General features: G+C 39.3%; 1 protein-coding gene across 1 annotated transcript in view; it reads left to right on the top strand.

The window, feature by feature from the left end:
- The window catches only part of WWC1 (WW and C2 domain containing 1), a 139,450-nt gene that overhangs the window by 57,279 nt on the left and 64,133 nt on the right, over positions 1 to 18,038 (top strand). Inside the window, exons 2-3 of the mRNA XM_075209822.1 lie at positions 11,095 to 11,204; positions 16,869 to 17,072. Of these exons, the coding sequence (XP_075065923.1) occupies positions 11,095 to 11,204; positions 16,869 to 17,072 (314 nt within the window). The remainder of the gene's footprint in view (positions 1 to 11,094; positions 11,205 to 16,868; positions 17,073 to 18,038) is intronic.

Genomic DNA, 18,038 nt, shown 5'->3' with positions numbered 1-18,038 from the left:
GATTAACCCTTTGCAGTACACAGGAAGTATCATTTATATACAGCCCAAGGTTAAAAAGAGTTGATGGAGCTTCAATGTTCTATTGCAGCTGTAGAGCCACTCTCTGTAAAACATCAAATAATACTTTGCCTAGACATCAGTGTGCTAAAACAAAAATAAAAAAGTTGTGATTATATTTCCTTGTTTTGACCCTAGTAGAATGCCAATGTATCTGTCTACTTCCTCTTATTTGCATGGGTGAAGGTAAAGGAGGAAACATGTAACTAAAATAGCGAGTGTTTGTGGAACACAAAGAAAGTGAGCTTTCTAAATTCTGTTGATCAAGGAAATAATTATTCATGGTGACAGGTAAACTGTTAAACCGGATAATTTGTGAAAGCTACTAGGTCAAGTCTAATCCACAGTTGAGATTAGAGCTGGATAAATGCTTTTAGGGGGCCCGGGGAGCTTAAGACAGAGGGCCTTTATGGTCTTTCATTAAGGACATAGTGTCATCATTCATGAAAAAGTGAGTGAAATCTGTGTTATCATTACCCTCATCTCCCTCTAATTACCCATACTTGCCAACTTTGGAGATCACCCCTCCAGGAGATCTCCAAAGTTGACCGTATCTTGGGGGGCGTGGCCACGCTAATAGTGTCATACTGGCCCCGCCCCCTGCTATAGTACCATTTTTGTCCCATTATAGCAGGGGGCAGGGCCAGGATGATGCAATTAACCCCATCCCTACCCGCTTCACCATCAGCGCTTGCAGGATTTGGGAGGTTGCCCTGCTCTCCCAGGAGTCCGGGAGAGCTCCCAAAAATTTGGGAGTCTCCCGGACATTCCGGGAGAGTAGGCAACTATGTTATACCCCGTCCATGTCTCAACCATTGCCCCCTCTATGTCTCACATATTGCCCCCTCCATTTCTCTGTTATTGCAGCCCCCTAAGTATACCTCTCATTGCAACTCCCCCCCCCTATAGCTCTCATTACAGCCAACTCCCTATAGTTCTCATTGCAGCCCCCTTATTACCTGCAAGATATACACCTCCTAAATGGCACATCTGGGGATGCGTCCACCTCTAATAACTATGTAATTACCTTAACATAATCTTATACTGTAATGAGCCTTTGTTTGCGCATTGCAGCCCATCCACTATTCCGCATCTCCAGTCATAATTAAACAAATATAGATATAGAAATTGTGTGTATGCATAAAAAAAATAGAGCACGTCCAAATTTGAATAAGCCCCATTATCTTTGGTCATACATATCTTATTTATATAGTATACATCACACATCCCTAGTTTTGTTTGATTAAGTAATGTTCAGCTAAATGTTTAAAGTGGTCTTAAGCGCCTGCAAAAATATTTTGATAAATTGTATGAGATGGGTGAACTTCTTGAATTTTCTTGAATGTTAGTAGAATTCTGGGCCTTGGGAAAATACTTTTAAAGTTGGTCACTGCCATTGTATTGCTTGAGTGCATTCCACAGCCCACTAAACTACCTTGTAAACAGAAAATTATGTTACAGCTGACATTGTATTATCACTTTTACCTTTATACGCATCATGCTGTTTACTAAATAGAGAGTCATTTTTATTACCATAGACTTGTCTTTTTTCTTTTGGATCCTGAGATTGTAGAGCTGTTTTTATCACATTCACACTTACAGTATTGCTAAGTAGATGTCTGTGACATGAAGTTCTCATTATTTATTTGTACTTGAAATTTTAGGTTTGTTTTGAAATTTATTTATTTTTTTTCAAATAGGGGAATTGTCCAGTGAATGAACGGTTAAGGGTAATCTCTTTAAAAGATGGTGTATGTAGAAAACAACATAAAAACTATTTTGAGACACGTACCATGATTAATAAAAAAAACATTGGTTTAAAGACTAAAGTAATACATTTTAAAATTCAAAGTTAAAATTTTACAGCCAATAAATAGGAGAGGTGCAATGATTGAACGCACAAAGCTAGCAAATGAATACACAACTCCAGTGAATGCACAATGTGACCTACTTTAATAAAACAAAGGTAACATATTAACTTGTACACTGTCTACAAGTATATTAATAATAATTGAAGGGCTCTGTTGAGCGCTCAAAATATATTAGCGTTAATACGGTAATATGCGCGTAAATACCGTTAATACGGTAGTTTACTCACTGAATTTCATCTCGCAGCTCAGGGAGCTGCGAGATGAAATTCAGCGAGTAATTACCGTATTAACGCTAATATTTTTAGAGCGCTCGTTTTCCGGGGATCTCGCTAACAATTGAATACCCCCCTTAGAATACTAATAGCAGTTGAGGTACTTTCTTTAGGTACTTGTTTTTTTGTGTCTGACCTTCTCAGTTTGTGCTTGCTGCTTGCACTTTAGCTAAACATGGTAGAAACGGATGCATCACTGTTGCTTCTAAAAAAAAAATTAAACTGTAAAAGATGATGAGGGATCATGTGACTTCTAGAACCTTCAGTGCTGCCTCATAATCTATACAAGGAGTGGGACTAGTTCTCAAATAGTTCACACCTCCTTTGTGAGATGCACTTTGGTAAGTCAACTGTCCACACACCTTGAAGCCATTTCTGATTATTTCCATATTTGTCCCTGTAACAGCAGTTCTTTTTAAAAAATAGTTATAACCATGGTAGCTAAGTGGTTAGCACCTCTGCCTCACAGCACTGGGGTCATGAGTTCAATTCCCAACCATGGCCTTATCTGTGAGGAGTTTGTATGTTCTCCCCGTGTTTGCGTGGGTTTTCTCCGGGTGCTCCGGTTTCTTCCCACACTCCAAAAACATACTGGTAGGTTAATTGACTGCTATCAAAATTAACCCAAGTCTCTCACTCTCTCTGTGTGTGTGTATATTAGGGAATTTAGACTGTAAGCCCCAATGGGGCAGGGACTGATGTGCGTGAGTTCTCTGTACAGCGCTGCGGATTCAGTGGCGCTATATAAATAGATGATGATGATGACGATGAACCATGTATCACCTGGTTGGTCATCAGTAAATGGATTTTATCTATTTATACCTTTTAAAAATCCTTCTATTGCGTCTTTTACTTTCATCAGGAATTCCAAGTTTGGCTTTATTCAAAATACAGGTCTGGCTTCTTCAATAAGCAGAACTGGTCGTGGCTTCATTTTTCATTTTGGAAAGTTGAATTCTTGACTTGCCTTGCTAAGACTTAGGGGGTAAATTTATAAAGCTGCGAGTTTGAAAAAAAAGTGGAGATGTAGCCTATAGTAACCAATCAGATTTTAGTCATCATTTATTTAGTACATTCTACAAAATGACAGCTAGAATCTGATTGGTTGCTATAGGCAACATCTCCACTTTTTCAAACCCACAGCTTGATAAATTTACTCCTTAGAGTGCCAGTCTTAATAGCTGCAAAAGCAGCAGAAAGTGCTTCTTCTCTGTACCTAAATCACTTATAGGCTTTGGCCAAATATTGGTCACCAACATCTATTTGTTTGTAATGAAGAAATAGGCCTATTAGAATTTAAAACCTCTGGAAAAATACAATCCAAGTGAATGAACCAGTGATTGAACATAATGAAAAACTGTGTTCAGTTACTGTCTACATTAAATTTGATGTTATTTAATGAAGTTTTTTTCATTTGGCATTCACTAACCTAAATTTACCTTGATTTCTAGGAATAAACAATAACCTGATAACCCAGTAAATGAACAATTTGTTAATTTACTGGAAAAACCTGCCGATAGTATCTAAATTAACACCCCCCTTTTGCCTTATCCAATGTCACTGAATTTGCAGAGGTGGCCAGTAGCCAGCATTACGGTGCAACTGAACAGGGACGCGCAGAGTCTAACCAACGCCCAGTGTTCACCAGGGATCCCCGCAAGGTAGTTTGGGCTTTGATGCAAGGGATATGCAGGTCGCGGTTCTCTGAGACAGTCACTGTAGTGACAGGAGTAGTCAGGCGTAGTCGAGCAATCTGGGTCAGAACCAGCCAAGCAGAACAGTACACGGAGGATCCAGAGAATTGTTAGGAGAAGTCAAGAGTCAGAACCAAATGAGCAATAAGGCACCGAAACGTTAATCAGGAGAATAGTAAGAGAAACCAATACTCTTGCACCCTAGTGGTGCCAGAGGTTTCTATTAAAGCAGCAAGAAGCACCCTGATTGGGTGTAGGGTCTCGGCAGGCAGAGATGCTGACCACCGTCAGGTGAGTGCAGAGCGTCTCGTTCCCTAGCAACAGGACGCATGCACAGTGTGCAGGAGAAACAAGGAAGCATCCCATTGCTAGACAACTGGATGTGGCTGTCGGCAGAGAACAGGCGCCTGACAATACTTTTCACCTCAAAGTATGAAATTTGAACCCATTAAAGGCATTCAACCATATGCATGGACGTATAAAAACTGTACATTATCATTATATAAAGTTTTTAATACAAGCAGTATATTACGTTAGTATTTTGAGATGAAAGCCGCACCCAGACTCCGTTCAACCAGAAACAGGAAGCCATTTGCAACCTAGTCCTGTGAGTTCAGGATCCAATCAGAATCCAACACACACAAGAAGGTTCAAAGCATAAAATGAGACACTTGTATGATTGGCTGAGAAGTTTAAAGCTTGTTTTAATGCATTAAACCTGAAAAAAGTTTATTCACTGGTAATGTTCATGCACTGACCGATTCGCCCTATTAGCATTTGTCTTGTAGACATATTTATTCAGGTGAATTTCCATTATCTTTATTGTTGTATATTTTTATTTGTTCTTAATATAATAGATGCCAAAAATGGATATCATGTCCAGGAACACTTAAGACGCTAAACCCACTTTCCCCCCAGTTTGATATGACAATGACACCAATGACAATGGACACCACTACTGCATTCTTTCCCACTGTGTAACAGAAACTCACTTCAGAACACAGTAGATTTATTTAAAGTTTGTTATACTGATGGCTTAAAAGAACTTGCAAATATTTGCTAAATAGTATTGTCACATAAATGAGAACCGGTTTATCAGGGTAGTTTCATGTATCAAACCTCCAGCTATGCACAACAGCGAGTATGTGCTCAAATTCCTGGCATACAATTACTATATAGATGAGTAGTGCTTAATGTATTCACTGCCTGTGTCTTCAGAGGTAAGGTGTTACATGGTCTACTCAATGACACATACCAGTTGTGGGTGATATGGCTGATTCTCACTAGAGAACATAGAGTTCTACATATAGTAAATCTACCTCTATGTAAATAAATCATGCATATTTATTCAAGCTAAGATTGCTAAAATGTAAGTACTAATAGTGTGTTTATAAAATATGCTCATACGCTAATAAACCATATTGTGGCATACTAAATAGTATCTCTATAATATATTATTAACATTGAGTGAACACTAGCCAAAAACCATACTATATAAATAAATACTACAATACCTTTTGACAGGTTCCGAATAGAATTTAAATACTCTGAGAACCTGTTTCTTCATTTTTTTTCACTGATCTCTATTTTATATATTTTCCACATGTATATCCAGATATGTGTATCAAAATCATTTTAAAGAGGAGTGTAATTCTTTAGTAAAAGATTGAAAACTAGTGAACTGCAGTGCTTCTCAGTGAAACATTATGGACCCACTCTAATGTAATTAAAGCACATGATACAATATGGTGATAGAGGATGGGTTCTGTTCTAGTGTGAAATAAAATGTATTATGGAATATAATTACCTGCAGCATATACGCCAGGTCTACATCAGGCATATATATGTCCACATACGCATACACACAACTAGGTCATAAGCACATAAAGGGTTTGTTAACATTTGCTTTGTTAGTGAAAAACACATTCACTATTAAGCTGGGTACACACCGATTTAGTTATCGTGCAGATCACACGATTCACAACTGGTTGGTCAGACGTTCCAAGAGTGTTTACGTCCGACGATCATGTTTTATTGTGCCAAAGCACATCGCATCTGTTGATTTGATTTTCTAAACTTCCTTAAAATCAAATCAGTGATGGAACGATGTTGGGTAAATGTGGAAGTGTGTACGCACTTATAACCAACTGTCTGTAGGTGAGCATCGGTATGCTCATCGGGACTTTCAATCGTTGGTAAAATCAGTACAGAAATTGCATCTGAAGTAAGATTGCATAGGTGTGTACTCAGCTATAGCTTATATAATACAGCACATAAGATATACCTTACTTTCCTACTTTCGGCAAGTGTAGTCCAGGAGAGGGGCGCACCGAAAATGACGTTTTGTTGCGGGGGTGGGGCCAAAATGACGCGATTCACAGCGGATCGCGTCATTTAGGCTAGGCAGTTGCGGGATACTTGCCTGTTCTCACGGGAGTCCGTGAGACAGACCAGTATTTCGGGAGTCTTTCGTACTTTCTGGGAGAGTTGGCAAGCATGATATACCTTCTCCCGTACAAATGAAAGTAGCATAAACATTTTATTTTAAATATGCCCACAAAATCCTATAATATATGCACAATCAGTGAAGAAAGCACCTATGAGCTTCAGAGATAAATTTGCAATAAGATGCAGATAGTTAAAGCCAGCGACCACCTTCATCATCAGTGTGTATTTGCACCTGCTCTCTAGAAGGTCCAAAAAATACAGCTCCTAGCAGGCATATATGTATCTCCGTGCTGTCCTGCTTCAGCCGCATTTGTGTGAGCTCACCCTTACTGTACTGCTTCCCTGCCCCCATTCCTCCTTTCCAGTCATACAGAGGCACAAGTGTAAATACATTCCACTCTGCATGCATGCCCTGGGCATGGGCTGTACACATTTTCGGATTGGTTAGAAAACTTTAATATATGCATATGTTTTAATCAGAGGCAGCAAAAAAAATATTCATAACACTAATTTGCAAATCTTAATACTAATGAGGTATTATGAATCTAAAAACAGTGAATTTCTCTTTTATCATAGCCTAGGTTAAACCATAAATTTTGCATAATAATAAGGTGTTATATGAAAAATAAAATACGGCAATATACTGTGTTTGCATAGTTGAGGCTTTTAATATTATGCTCCATTGGAGGCAGACAATGTGTGCAAATAACGCCACTTAAAGCCATGCTTGCCAACTCTCCTGGAATGACCAGGAGACTTCCTGAATTCCGGGTAAGTCTCCTGGACTCCCGAGAGAGCAGGGCACTCTCCCGCATCTGACCTCTTCCTAGTGAAGTGGGCAGAATTAGACCTAAAATAATGCGATTCGCCGAGCCCCATCCCCACATGCCCACCTCCCCCTAACGTCTCCCGGATGCCAGCTTCCTAAGGTTGGCAAGTATGCTTAAAACTAAGGTTTTGGTTGAAGTACAAAAGTTAAGCAAAATCCAAACGCTTACTTACCTTGCTCCATTAACTTGATCTTGATCCACAGAGGATTTCACAGAAGAGTTTTCACTTTCCAGAGTGGGAAAGTTTTAGAAATTTGCCATATAGGGAACACATGCTAAGATGTAGCTGAGTTGCTGATTTAATTATATTATATTACCTATCATAATGCTGACATTTGCAAAAAAGATAAATGTTCAAAAAACATGAATAGCACACACCTTTTGAGTTCTTTGGAGGCACTCTCCATTGATCTATTATTTTTAAACATGTTTCACTGTCTGCAGTGTTTTTTTCCTGGTATTCTGAGCAATGATCTGTGGGAGTGATCTGAAAATGTTGCTCCACGACCCCACAGCCCCACAACTGTTAAGCTTTTAAAATATGCTACAAGTTCTCACCTGATCAACAGAACACCAATCAGATTAATGTGGGTGCGAGCATTTTAACCAATCAGAGGCTGCAAAACCCGATCAATGGAGAATATACTACAAAGTCTCGCGGTACAGCAATATCAGTGAATATGTCCTAATTCAGATTTTGACCATATATTTTATTGAAATGTATGCAATTATATATATATATATATATATATATATATATATATATATAAAACATCTGTTATGCGCTCATTGTCTAATTGTGATTAGAATGTATTGGCTACTGTAACCATTTGTCAATAATGAAGGCAGTTAACAACTAAGTAAACAAAACAGAATGACAATAGCAACTAAATGTTGTTGATATGGCAATTGATATAGGAGGACAACAAGTGATTGAAACAAAAAAATGATATTTAAAATGAAAAAAAAAACCCTCATATTTGTAATATCCACGATCATATTTGTGTGCGTAAGGAAGCAATTAGTTCATACCTTTCAGAAATGACCTGAATTCTAAGATAACTCTGATGCAGTGGTGGAACCACCATTGGTGCTGTAGGTGCAGTGCATCTGGGCCCATGGAGATAATTGGGCCCACTGCACAGGGAACTAGTGAGCTGTGGGCCCGGTTCCCTCCTCCCCACTTCCCAGCACCAGGGCCCACAGCTCGCTAGTTCGGCCTCTGCCCTGATGTGAGGTTGTCCATTGTTGTCCAAGACAAATAATCTCCCAGTATTTAGTTCTGTACCTTTATATTCTCAATGGACCATAAATGGCCAAGTTGTGCTTTACTGATCTCACCGTGTTCTTTATTTGTATGTAGGATGCTCTCTTATTTGTAGGAGTTAGGTGGATGGTCCAAAAAGATATTCAGATGAAGTTGAGCCTGTGGTTTGCGGATCGCTTGCACCAGATACACTTCTTAACTTCTTTGTTCTTGGAGGAAGGGGTACAGTAGAAATATATATATATATATATATATATATATATATATATATATATATATATATATATATATATATATATATATATATATATAGATAGATAAATATACACACACACACATATAGTTGATGGTCGAAGTGGGTTTCCAAATGTCCACTGTGTGTGTGTGTGTATGTATATATAAATATATATATATATATTCACACACACATATATATATATATATATATATATATATATATATATATATATGCATATGCATGCATACATACATACATACATACACATACCCTTGTCTCAGGTGACAATTTGGCATAAAGCTGTTGTGAAGATAAGTTTACACAGCTATGACGTTTGTGCTAAATAACCTGGCAGAGAGGAGTTGTCTGTCTGCATTCTTTGTATCTTACCAAGAGGTTGTCTTATGCAAGATCACTTTAATAGTCATTCCGTGATGCTTACAGGACAGGCATGCCGAGGAACATGCATTAGGTGATTTAGAATGTGTTGAAAATATGATATAGAATATTTTATTATGTGTCTGTACTGTACAAGGTGAATTTGGTTTTCAGGAAATCACTTATTAGTTGTTCACTGGATGTAGCAAGATTTGTAAAAAAAAAATAAAAAAAATAAACCCACAGGCTAGATTTACTAAAGGGCAGTTTGATGAAAACACCAGTATTCAGCGTTTTTTTTCTCACAATTTTAAAATACAATGGGCGCTATCATTTTTTATGGTGCATTTAGGATGGAGTGCCCCAATAATATAATAATACAATAATATTCCCCTCTTAATATAATGAAAAATAAAATTTGCCTCCATAAGTTATAAATTATAAATAAATTTTGCCCCTTAATCAATAAATAATGATTGCCTCTATAATTTATGAATGACGCCTCCTCTTATATTCTGCATGGCAGAGTAGCTCAATCAGAAGCAGGTATAGAAAAACCTGTCTTATTTTCTGGCGGTTTTGTTGGTGGTTTTGACTAAACCATCAGTGGTTTCGCTGTTTTCATTCTGCCACACAGCGCCAGTCATATTACTTTCCAACCTCAAACTGCCCTGTAGTAAAGACAGCGGATTGGAACGCTAAACCGCCAGCGATGTGCGACAATTCTTGGTAAATCTACCCCCAGATCTCAAATTTCAAATTACTGACTTATGTTCTTTAAATGGACTGCTCTGTTATGTCTACTGCTGTACACTTTAAGGCTATTTCTTTTTTTATATTTCATTTTTAAAATACTTTAAATACAGTTTTAATAAAAACAAATTAAAAATGTATTTAAAAATTCTATTACAGAACATCCATAGCAATGGAACATTCATAAAATGTATAGCTGTTTCATTGATTGTTGTGCTGGCACTAGCTCTAAGGAAGTTCTAGGCGGCACCCCTACCCCATCAGAATTGCCCACCCCTCGGATGTTACGGATGTTCTTACCTTAGCAGGTGAGAGGTGGGGGCGGTATCCTTTGCTTCTCAGTGGGAGTGTGGCACTTGGCCCATCACATTTATGGAGGCGCAGCCGCTGCCTGTGGATGAGTCATTCAGTGTTTTAGGTGACCCCTATCCATTGGAGCCTGGGTTCACCTAATGGTAGCGCTGACCCTAATTGTTTGTATTAGTTCCACTTTATGTACCAGTGAGTTGTTTTTAATTGGTTTTACTTTAAAATTTATGTAAATAGTGCAAAACTGTTTAGAAATATTGTAGATGATAAATACTGTTAAACAAATGTAGAAAGATGCTACACTACCACAAGTTGTCGTTGCAGTGGCTTCTCTTTGCTGATCGGTGTGATGTACAGGACTTGCATATACACTATATATATGTATATATATATATATTTATTTAATTTGTATGTACAGTATATACCTGATGTAAATATTTGATGAAATCCACCTTGCTGAAAGTCTTGATCTTGTCCCTTAATACCCGATCTACTTATGTCTTACTACTGTATGTATCTAACTGACAAATAGGCCGGTTCTGTATAGTAGGTCAATAGAGGAACATTCAATAGACGTTTGTCTGTACAAAACGACCAAGAGATGCATCTAATATTCCTGTTACAACAATTGTGATTCCGTGAAATAGGTGATCTATAGGGGGGAACTCAATTGACAGCGTTAGTTGTGAGTATAACGCGGCCCGCACACTATTACCGTTACTATGGTAACAGTGCACATTATTACCATTAGTACGGTAATTTCAACACTGATTTTTGCTGGCAGCTCTGAGAGCCGCAGGTCAAAATTACCCTACTAACGGTAATAGTGCACAGGCCATATATTGCCAATGTTTTCCACAGAACAGTTCAGTTTTTTCCACTGAAAATCTTTAATTCAGAAGTCTTCTTTTCCTAGAATTCCTTATCACAGTGTTTCCTCCTATCAATGATCATATATATTGATTTTGTTTTGGCAGGTATACAAAGCCATTAACATTTGCTGACTGTATTGGCGATGAGTTGCCACTGGGATGGGAAGAGGCCTACGATACTCAAGTTGGTGTTTTCTACATTGACCATAACAGTCGTAAGTAAACTGGAGTTTTATCGTTTACTGAATTTATTAGATTGGATAAAAGTTGGTAAGCTTGCCTGAATATCTTACCTGTGTGAAGACCTGGATGGGATAAAGTGTAGAACCACTTAGGACGCCAGATGTATAGCTTGACACTCACCTTCAGCTGCTGCAGGCTGTGACTGAACAGTGCATGACAGGGCAGGACATACTGCATTGCCTGCACCTCGAAAGAACTTCTTTCAGGAAAAGCAGGCAGTGCAGCCAATGACATTGCAGCCTGCCTTTACTCAGTAAACTCTATTAGCCAATCAGAGTTCATTGAGCAAAACCAGACAGGGATTTATAGCCTGCACTTCCTGCTTTTTCTGACTGATGTCCTGCAGACCTCCAGCCGCTGGATTAACATGCTGTGCAAGGGCTAAGGGGATTTCAGTGTGCAAAGGATTCTTTACCAACATCACACACTCCATGTGGGTGGTTTGTGCTGAGCGTCGGTGATGTCATCAGAGGGAGTCACAGACACCCTGTGCAAAGTTCATTCCACATGGAGCTGAACTGTGTAAGCTGCAATGAGCAGGTCCAATTTCTTCTCCTCCACACACTGCAGCAGGTAAGAACTTGATTGGGTGGATGAGATATGGAGGTAGTAGTGATTGTAGATGGAGGGAGTGGTGCATACATGACAAGTGAAGAATGGTGGGGGAGTATATATATGACAAGGGGAGAGTGTGGAGGGGATATGTGACAATGAGAGGGATGCTGGGATGTGACAATAGGAGACTGTGAGTGTGGGGAAAGTGTAGGTGCTATGCAAGTAAGTTAGACTGTGGAGTGAAGGCCCATAGCTAGGGGCAGCACGGTGGCTTAGGGGTTAGCAGTTCTGCCTCACAGCACTGGGGTCATGAGTTCGATTCCAAACTATGGGCTTATCTGTGTGGAGTTTGTATGTTCTTCTGGTGTTTGCGTGGATTTCCTCCGGGTGCTCCGGTTTCTTCCCACATTCCAAAAAACATACTGGTAGGTTAATTGGCAGCTACTAAATTGACCTTAGTCTGTGTGTGTGTGTGTGTGTGTGTGTGTGTGTGTGTATGTTAGGGAATTTAGACTGTAAGCTCCAATGGGGCAGGGACTGATGTGAGTGAGTTCTCTGTACAGCGCTGCAGAATTAGTGGCGCTATATAAATAGCTGCTGCTGATGATGATCATTATACCCACAGCCCATGACTCTGTGTGACACCTATGTGCCTCTTATGTGACTGCATGCCAAGCTGTGTGCTATAGGAGCTGCTGCTTATTAGACTGCCTACAAATTGTTTCTTATTCATAGTGTAAGATGGTCTAGAGACCAATTAGCCGTAAAGTAGTACTCGCTTAGAACCAGCTGGTGAGGAGTGTCTCTGCTGGCCACACCGTGTGCAGAAGGGTTAGGTATGTTTGGGATATCTGTCACGTGGCTGCCCTCCAACCCCTTCAAATGGAACCACATAATTTGCCGCTGCCAACTGTTACAGAGTGAAAGCAGGGGAAGAAAGAGAGCACTGCCAGAGCATGAAATAAGTGACTGTACATCATTGTAAGGGGGAGATTACAATTATACATACATTATCATCAACTATGAGGTGTGAGCAAAGATCTTTATCAAAGCATCACACAGTAACACACACCATGACGCTACTGCAACACTTTGCTGGTAATTGAATATTATTCCCCTAAGTGTTAGAACTAGAGCTGGTTATACAAAGGAAGGGGCACAGGGCAAATTTAAAGCATGAAGCCGTTCATAGTGCTACAACGCTACTTAAAAAACGTCAGACTATAAAGAACAATGGCAGTGCAATGACAGCTGAGCTCACAATAATGGTTCCTAGAGGGTAGACATTGTGTCATAGTTTATTTAATGCAGATACTAACTGGGAGGAGGCTAGAAGTCGGCGGATCACGTGATTGCAAAGTGATACAGAGAATTTTCTGGTGCTGTATAAAGAAATGTTAATAATAATAATAATAAATAATAATAATGATTGTAGCAAGGAGGGGCAACTGGAAATGCCATCCCAAGTGCGCACCTGCTTGAGTGCTGAATGATTAATTGCACCAGAACATCAAAGTAATACTTTGAACATTTACATCTTATCTGGTTGGCTGCCTGTTTGAAATAGTTTGGTGATCATTAAACACTGTGCAGGTGTTCAGGACAGGTTAGGTTGTAGAAAACTGACCTTGGCATCAAGCTGCAACAAAGTTGATTAAACTATTCTTCTTTTCTTGCTTCTTCCAAATATTTTTTTTCGATTGACCTGTAAATGCACTATAAGCAAATGGAGAGAACCAATATAAACTCAAATATTTTTCTGTCTTATTTACATTGGCTGGTAGAAATCTACTTCACTCTCTAGAAATGTATTTCCTTTATTTTATATGCATATTCTATTAGGCACTAATTTTCCATTTTAATTATTAAGAGCTCTACGTCTATTCCAGTTGTGACAGATTTTTCTAAATATTTCAGGGAAGTGAAAAGATATGCAGATTGGATTTCAGTGTATTGTTTTGTATTGTCATGATTAAATATTTATTGCATGCTAACTGTCAGCCCTGTTTGTGTGTGAGTGGGTGGGGCCTCTGAGCAGTGTATCACATAGACCTTGAATCATTTGCAGGTTGCAGCTGAATAATCGAACAAACATTTAGTATTCTACTGTTGTTTTCATTTTACTGGTATGATTTCTAAAGATCAAGTAAATCTACTCTTGCACACAGTTATCTGTAAAATCACATCTATTACTAATATGAAATAGCTGAAGGACAACATATGCAAAATATAATAGAACATAAGCTTGCACTCCCCAGAACAGCAAAACTACCTGGAATAATGTCAAATATCTTGAGGGCTAACTCCACCCAAATCAAAAAAGGCAGTTTTGGGTTGAATCAGGTATGTTAAAATAATTCCTAAGGGATATACGGTATATGATAAACTGTGGGTTTGAAAAAGTGGAGATGTTGCTTATAGCAACCAATCAGATTCTAGCTGTCATTTTGTAGAATGTACTAAATAAATAACAGCTAGAATCTAATTGGTTGCTATAGGCAACATCTCTTTTTCAAAACCTCAGTTTAGTAAATATACCTCTAAGTGTAAATTACAGTAGCTATAAATAAAAGAAAGTATTACATGCTTTGGCATTATTCACCTATCTGGACATGTCTTTCTTTCTGCTAGTAAAATGCAACTCGCCTATGATATTGCCCTTGACCCTACTCTTTTCCTTGAGAATTAGGAGTGTCATTTTGCCTAAAATATCTCTATTTGGCTGCTGAACCCACTGAGCCCAACTTGTAGTGTCTCAGATCACGTGTTCAAGCTGCAGAAAATGTTTACTCCATTGCCCCATCCAGTTTGATGATCTGGGAAAACGTCTCCACCACCTCCACGGCCATGTACCACTTGGGTCAATTGATCCTCCAACTCTATTAATACCTACCCCAGCCACAACACATACACTACACAAACTTCAGCCCTATAAAATGCAGCTCCGGCCAGCACCATAACTACTCAAGTTTCGACCATGGCACACCAAGCAGTCACACAACCTGCAAAGTGCTCCTATACTGCTGTGTGCCACTGAAGAAAGTTTCACTTCAAAGCCGACTTCCTCCACTGTAAATTCATCCTTTCATTTTACAACACTGCCACTTTACTTGCCATGCACACCTACTCTACTTCTCTAGTATCCACCCATTCTACTAACCCCCAGCTCCTCTTTTCCACCTTCATCTTGCTTGTCTGCCAACCTGCACAACCTCCCACTTACACCATCATAGCTCTTGATTTTGCCTGTTTCAAAGTAAATATCAACAACATTCGACACGATACTTCCACATGCCAGAGCCCGCACAACCCCCCTGACCTTTTTTTATACTTCCCAATCTACCTACAATTCATTCTCATAAGTGAGTCTCTGTGCTCATGTCATAATTTCACCCTACAACCTTTCCCTTAGAAGCTATTCTCTCCCAATGTCTTTGCCTCCTCCTCCGCACTCCATGCTCACCTATAGCTCACCTCGTTAACCTGTCTTTCTCACTAACATATTCCTATCCTCCTTTAAACATGCTCTCCTCTCACCAATTCTATAGAAACCATCTCTTCACTTAGCCTCTTTCTTGAACTACTGCCCTATTTCTCGCCTCCAAACTACTTGAGAGTTTTGTGTACAACTATATAACTTTCACTATTTCACTCCCTTCTTGGCTCTCTGCATTTGAGCTTTGGCCCCAACTTTCCACTGAGACTGCCCTCACAAATGTAATCAATAATTTACTTACAGCAAGTCTAAGGACCACATCTCCATATTCCTCCACCTGAACCTGACTGCTGTTTGTGTCACTGTGGATCACTCTCTTCTCCTGCACACACCCTTCACACCATTGGCTTTCGTGATACAGTTCCTTCCTTGTTCGCTCTCTGTTGCGGTCCCACAGAGCTTTGTTCTCAGCCCTCTGCTTTTCTCACTGTGCACCTGTTCTCATGGATATCCCAATGCTGACTAATGCTCAGCATGTCCAAAACAGAGCTTACCATAATCCATGCTCCAAGAGTAACCACCTCCTGTCAAATCTTCCTTACTGTCAACAACACCATTCTTCTCTCTGAGGCACTTTGCCTTGGTGCCACATTTGACTCCAACCTCTGCTTTATTCCTTACCTCTAATCTTTCTCCCACTCACTTCCACATATGAAATATGGCTAAAATGTACTACCCTTCTCTTATCTAAGATGCAACCAAAACTCCCATCCATCCCATCATCATCTCCCATCTGGACTACTTTGACATCCTCCTATTTAGCATTCTCCTCACTCATCTATCCCACATTAATCCATACTAAATGTCATGGTCATGGCAAGAGTAATCTTCTTTTCTCACTGCTCCACATCTGTCACACTGTTCCGTATATCCCAATACTGGCACCCCATGTCCTCCAAAATCCAACTCAGATTACTCATCCTCCACTGCAAAGACCTCAACACCCTGCATACATCTCCAAATACTATCCCTCCCGTCCCCTAAGATCTATATATGACCTGTGCCCCACCTCGACTCTGATAACCATCCGTCATTCCCGTCTACAAGACTTAAATGCTGCTCCCCACTTATGGAATTCCCTACCACACTCGATCAGATTCTCCCTGAGCCTTCAAATATATAAACATTCTCTAAATACCCACCTCTTTGTTAGAGCTTTCCCTTCTCCTACCTGTACTACTACCTATACTACTTACAACTGTCCTAATCTCCACTGTGAGCCACTCTCCCTCCACACTGTGCCTTTTTCTCATTAGATCAAAAGCTCTCTTGTAAGCAGGGCCACCCTACCCTTTGTTTTCATGTCTATACATTTATATTGTTTACCTTGTATGTCTGTTTATGTATGCCCTGCTTCGCCACTGTCCGACAAATGTCTTAGAAATCATCGGTAATGATAATAATATAGAATGGCAGCTATGAAAGGCAGAGTCTGCTGGCCTCCAGGGATTACCAGAACTACACGGCTATATTTAGATTTGTGTGTTTTTCCTATTATTACCAAACTCTGGATACCGTACAATATATAAATGTCTGTATCTTTTTTCTGGTTTTCACTTTCAATGTGTTTTTTTTTTTTTTGCAGAAACCACACAGATAGAGGATCCACGGGTGCAATGGAGAAGAGAACAGGAGCGTATGTTAAAGGACTATCTGGTGCTTGCTCAGGAAGCTCTGGTGGCTCAGAAAGAGATTTACCAAGTCAAACAACAGAGGCTGGAATTAGCCCAGCAGGAATATAGGCAGCTACATGATGTTTGGAAGCATAAGCTGGGGTCTCAGACAAGTTGTGAGTATTAGACCAACATCAAAGCCACTGCAGTTTCTGACAACTTGTCTAATTTGAACCATAGTTTATTCACCACAACATTTTATTACATAAAAGTGTGAGACAGAACTATATTTAATCTTATAACAGTGGTTTCATGAAATTTTACTGAATAAGTCATGCATAATTTTGATTAGATTTTTAGTTTTGCTCCTCCTGTTGTTAATAGAATGCAGAACCTATATTAATTGACCAGATGTCACTTTTGCAATTGCTATCCATAGAAAGCAATTGCCCAACTGCTAGGTCACTCATACAGTAGTGGATACAGGGGTCACCTCCACAAGTTTTACATCACATCTTGTGCTTGCTTTAATCAGTGGGAAAAGATCTGCAATGGTCATTCATTGTAGACAAGATTTTAGCAGGGACACTATGATGCTGAGCAGAAAATCGAAGAGCGTAAACACATAATTTTGTCTAATTGGACCTTCGTGTAATGTAATCCCAATAATCATATGCTTATTGAGCTTTATTATATTGTAATTATTTTCCATTTTTAAATATTCAATTTCAATAAATATTAATTTATAAAACCCAGAATATAAAAAAATGTAAGAAAATACACTCATGGGCCACTTTATTAGCTAGACCTGTACACCTGCTTGTTAATGCAGATATCTAATCAGCCAATCATGTGAAAGCAACTCAACACATAAAAACATGCAGATATGGTCAAGAGGTTCAGTTGTTGTTCAGACCAAACTCCAGAATAAGGAAGGCGACTTGTTAATGAGAGAAGTCAGGAGAGAATTGCAAGGCTGGTTCAAACCTTGCGTTACAACAGTGGTATGCAGAAGAGCATCTCTGAATGCACAGTACAACAAACCTTGAAGTGGATTGGCTTCAGTAGAAGAAGACCACAACGGGTCTTCTTCACTGAGGCTACAGTGGGCACAGGCTCACCAAAACTGGACAGTTGGAGAT

The sequence above is a fragment of the Mixophyes fleayi genome, chromosome 4 (genome assembly GCF_038048845.1).
Source record: "Mixophyes fleayi isolate aMixFle1 chromosome 4, aMixFle1.hap1, whole genome shotgun sequence".
Lineage (NCBI taxonomy): Eukaryota > Metazoa > Chordata > Amphibia > Anura > Limnodynastidae > Mixophyes > Mixophyes fleayi.
The sequence above is the reverse complement of the archived record's forward strand: the minus strand, read 5'-3'. Positions and strand labels throughout refer to the sequence as shown.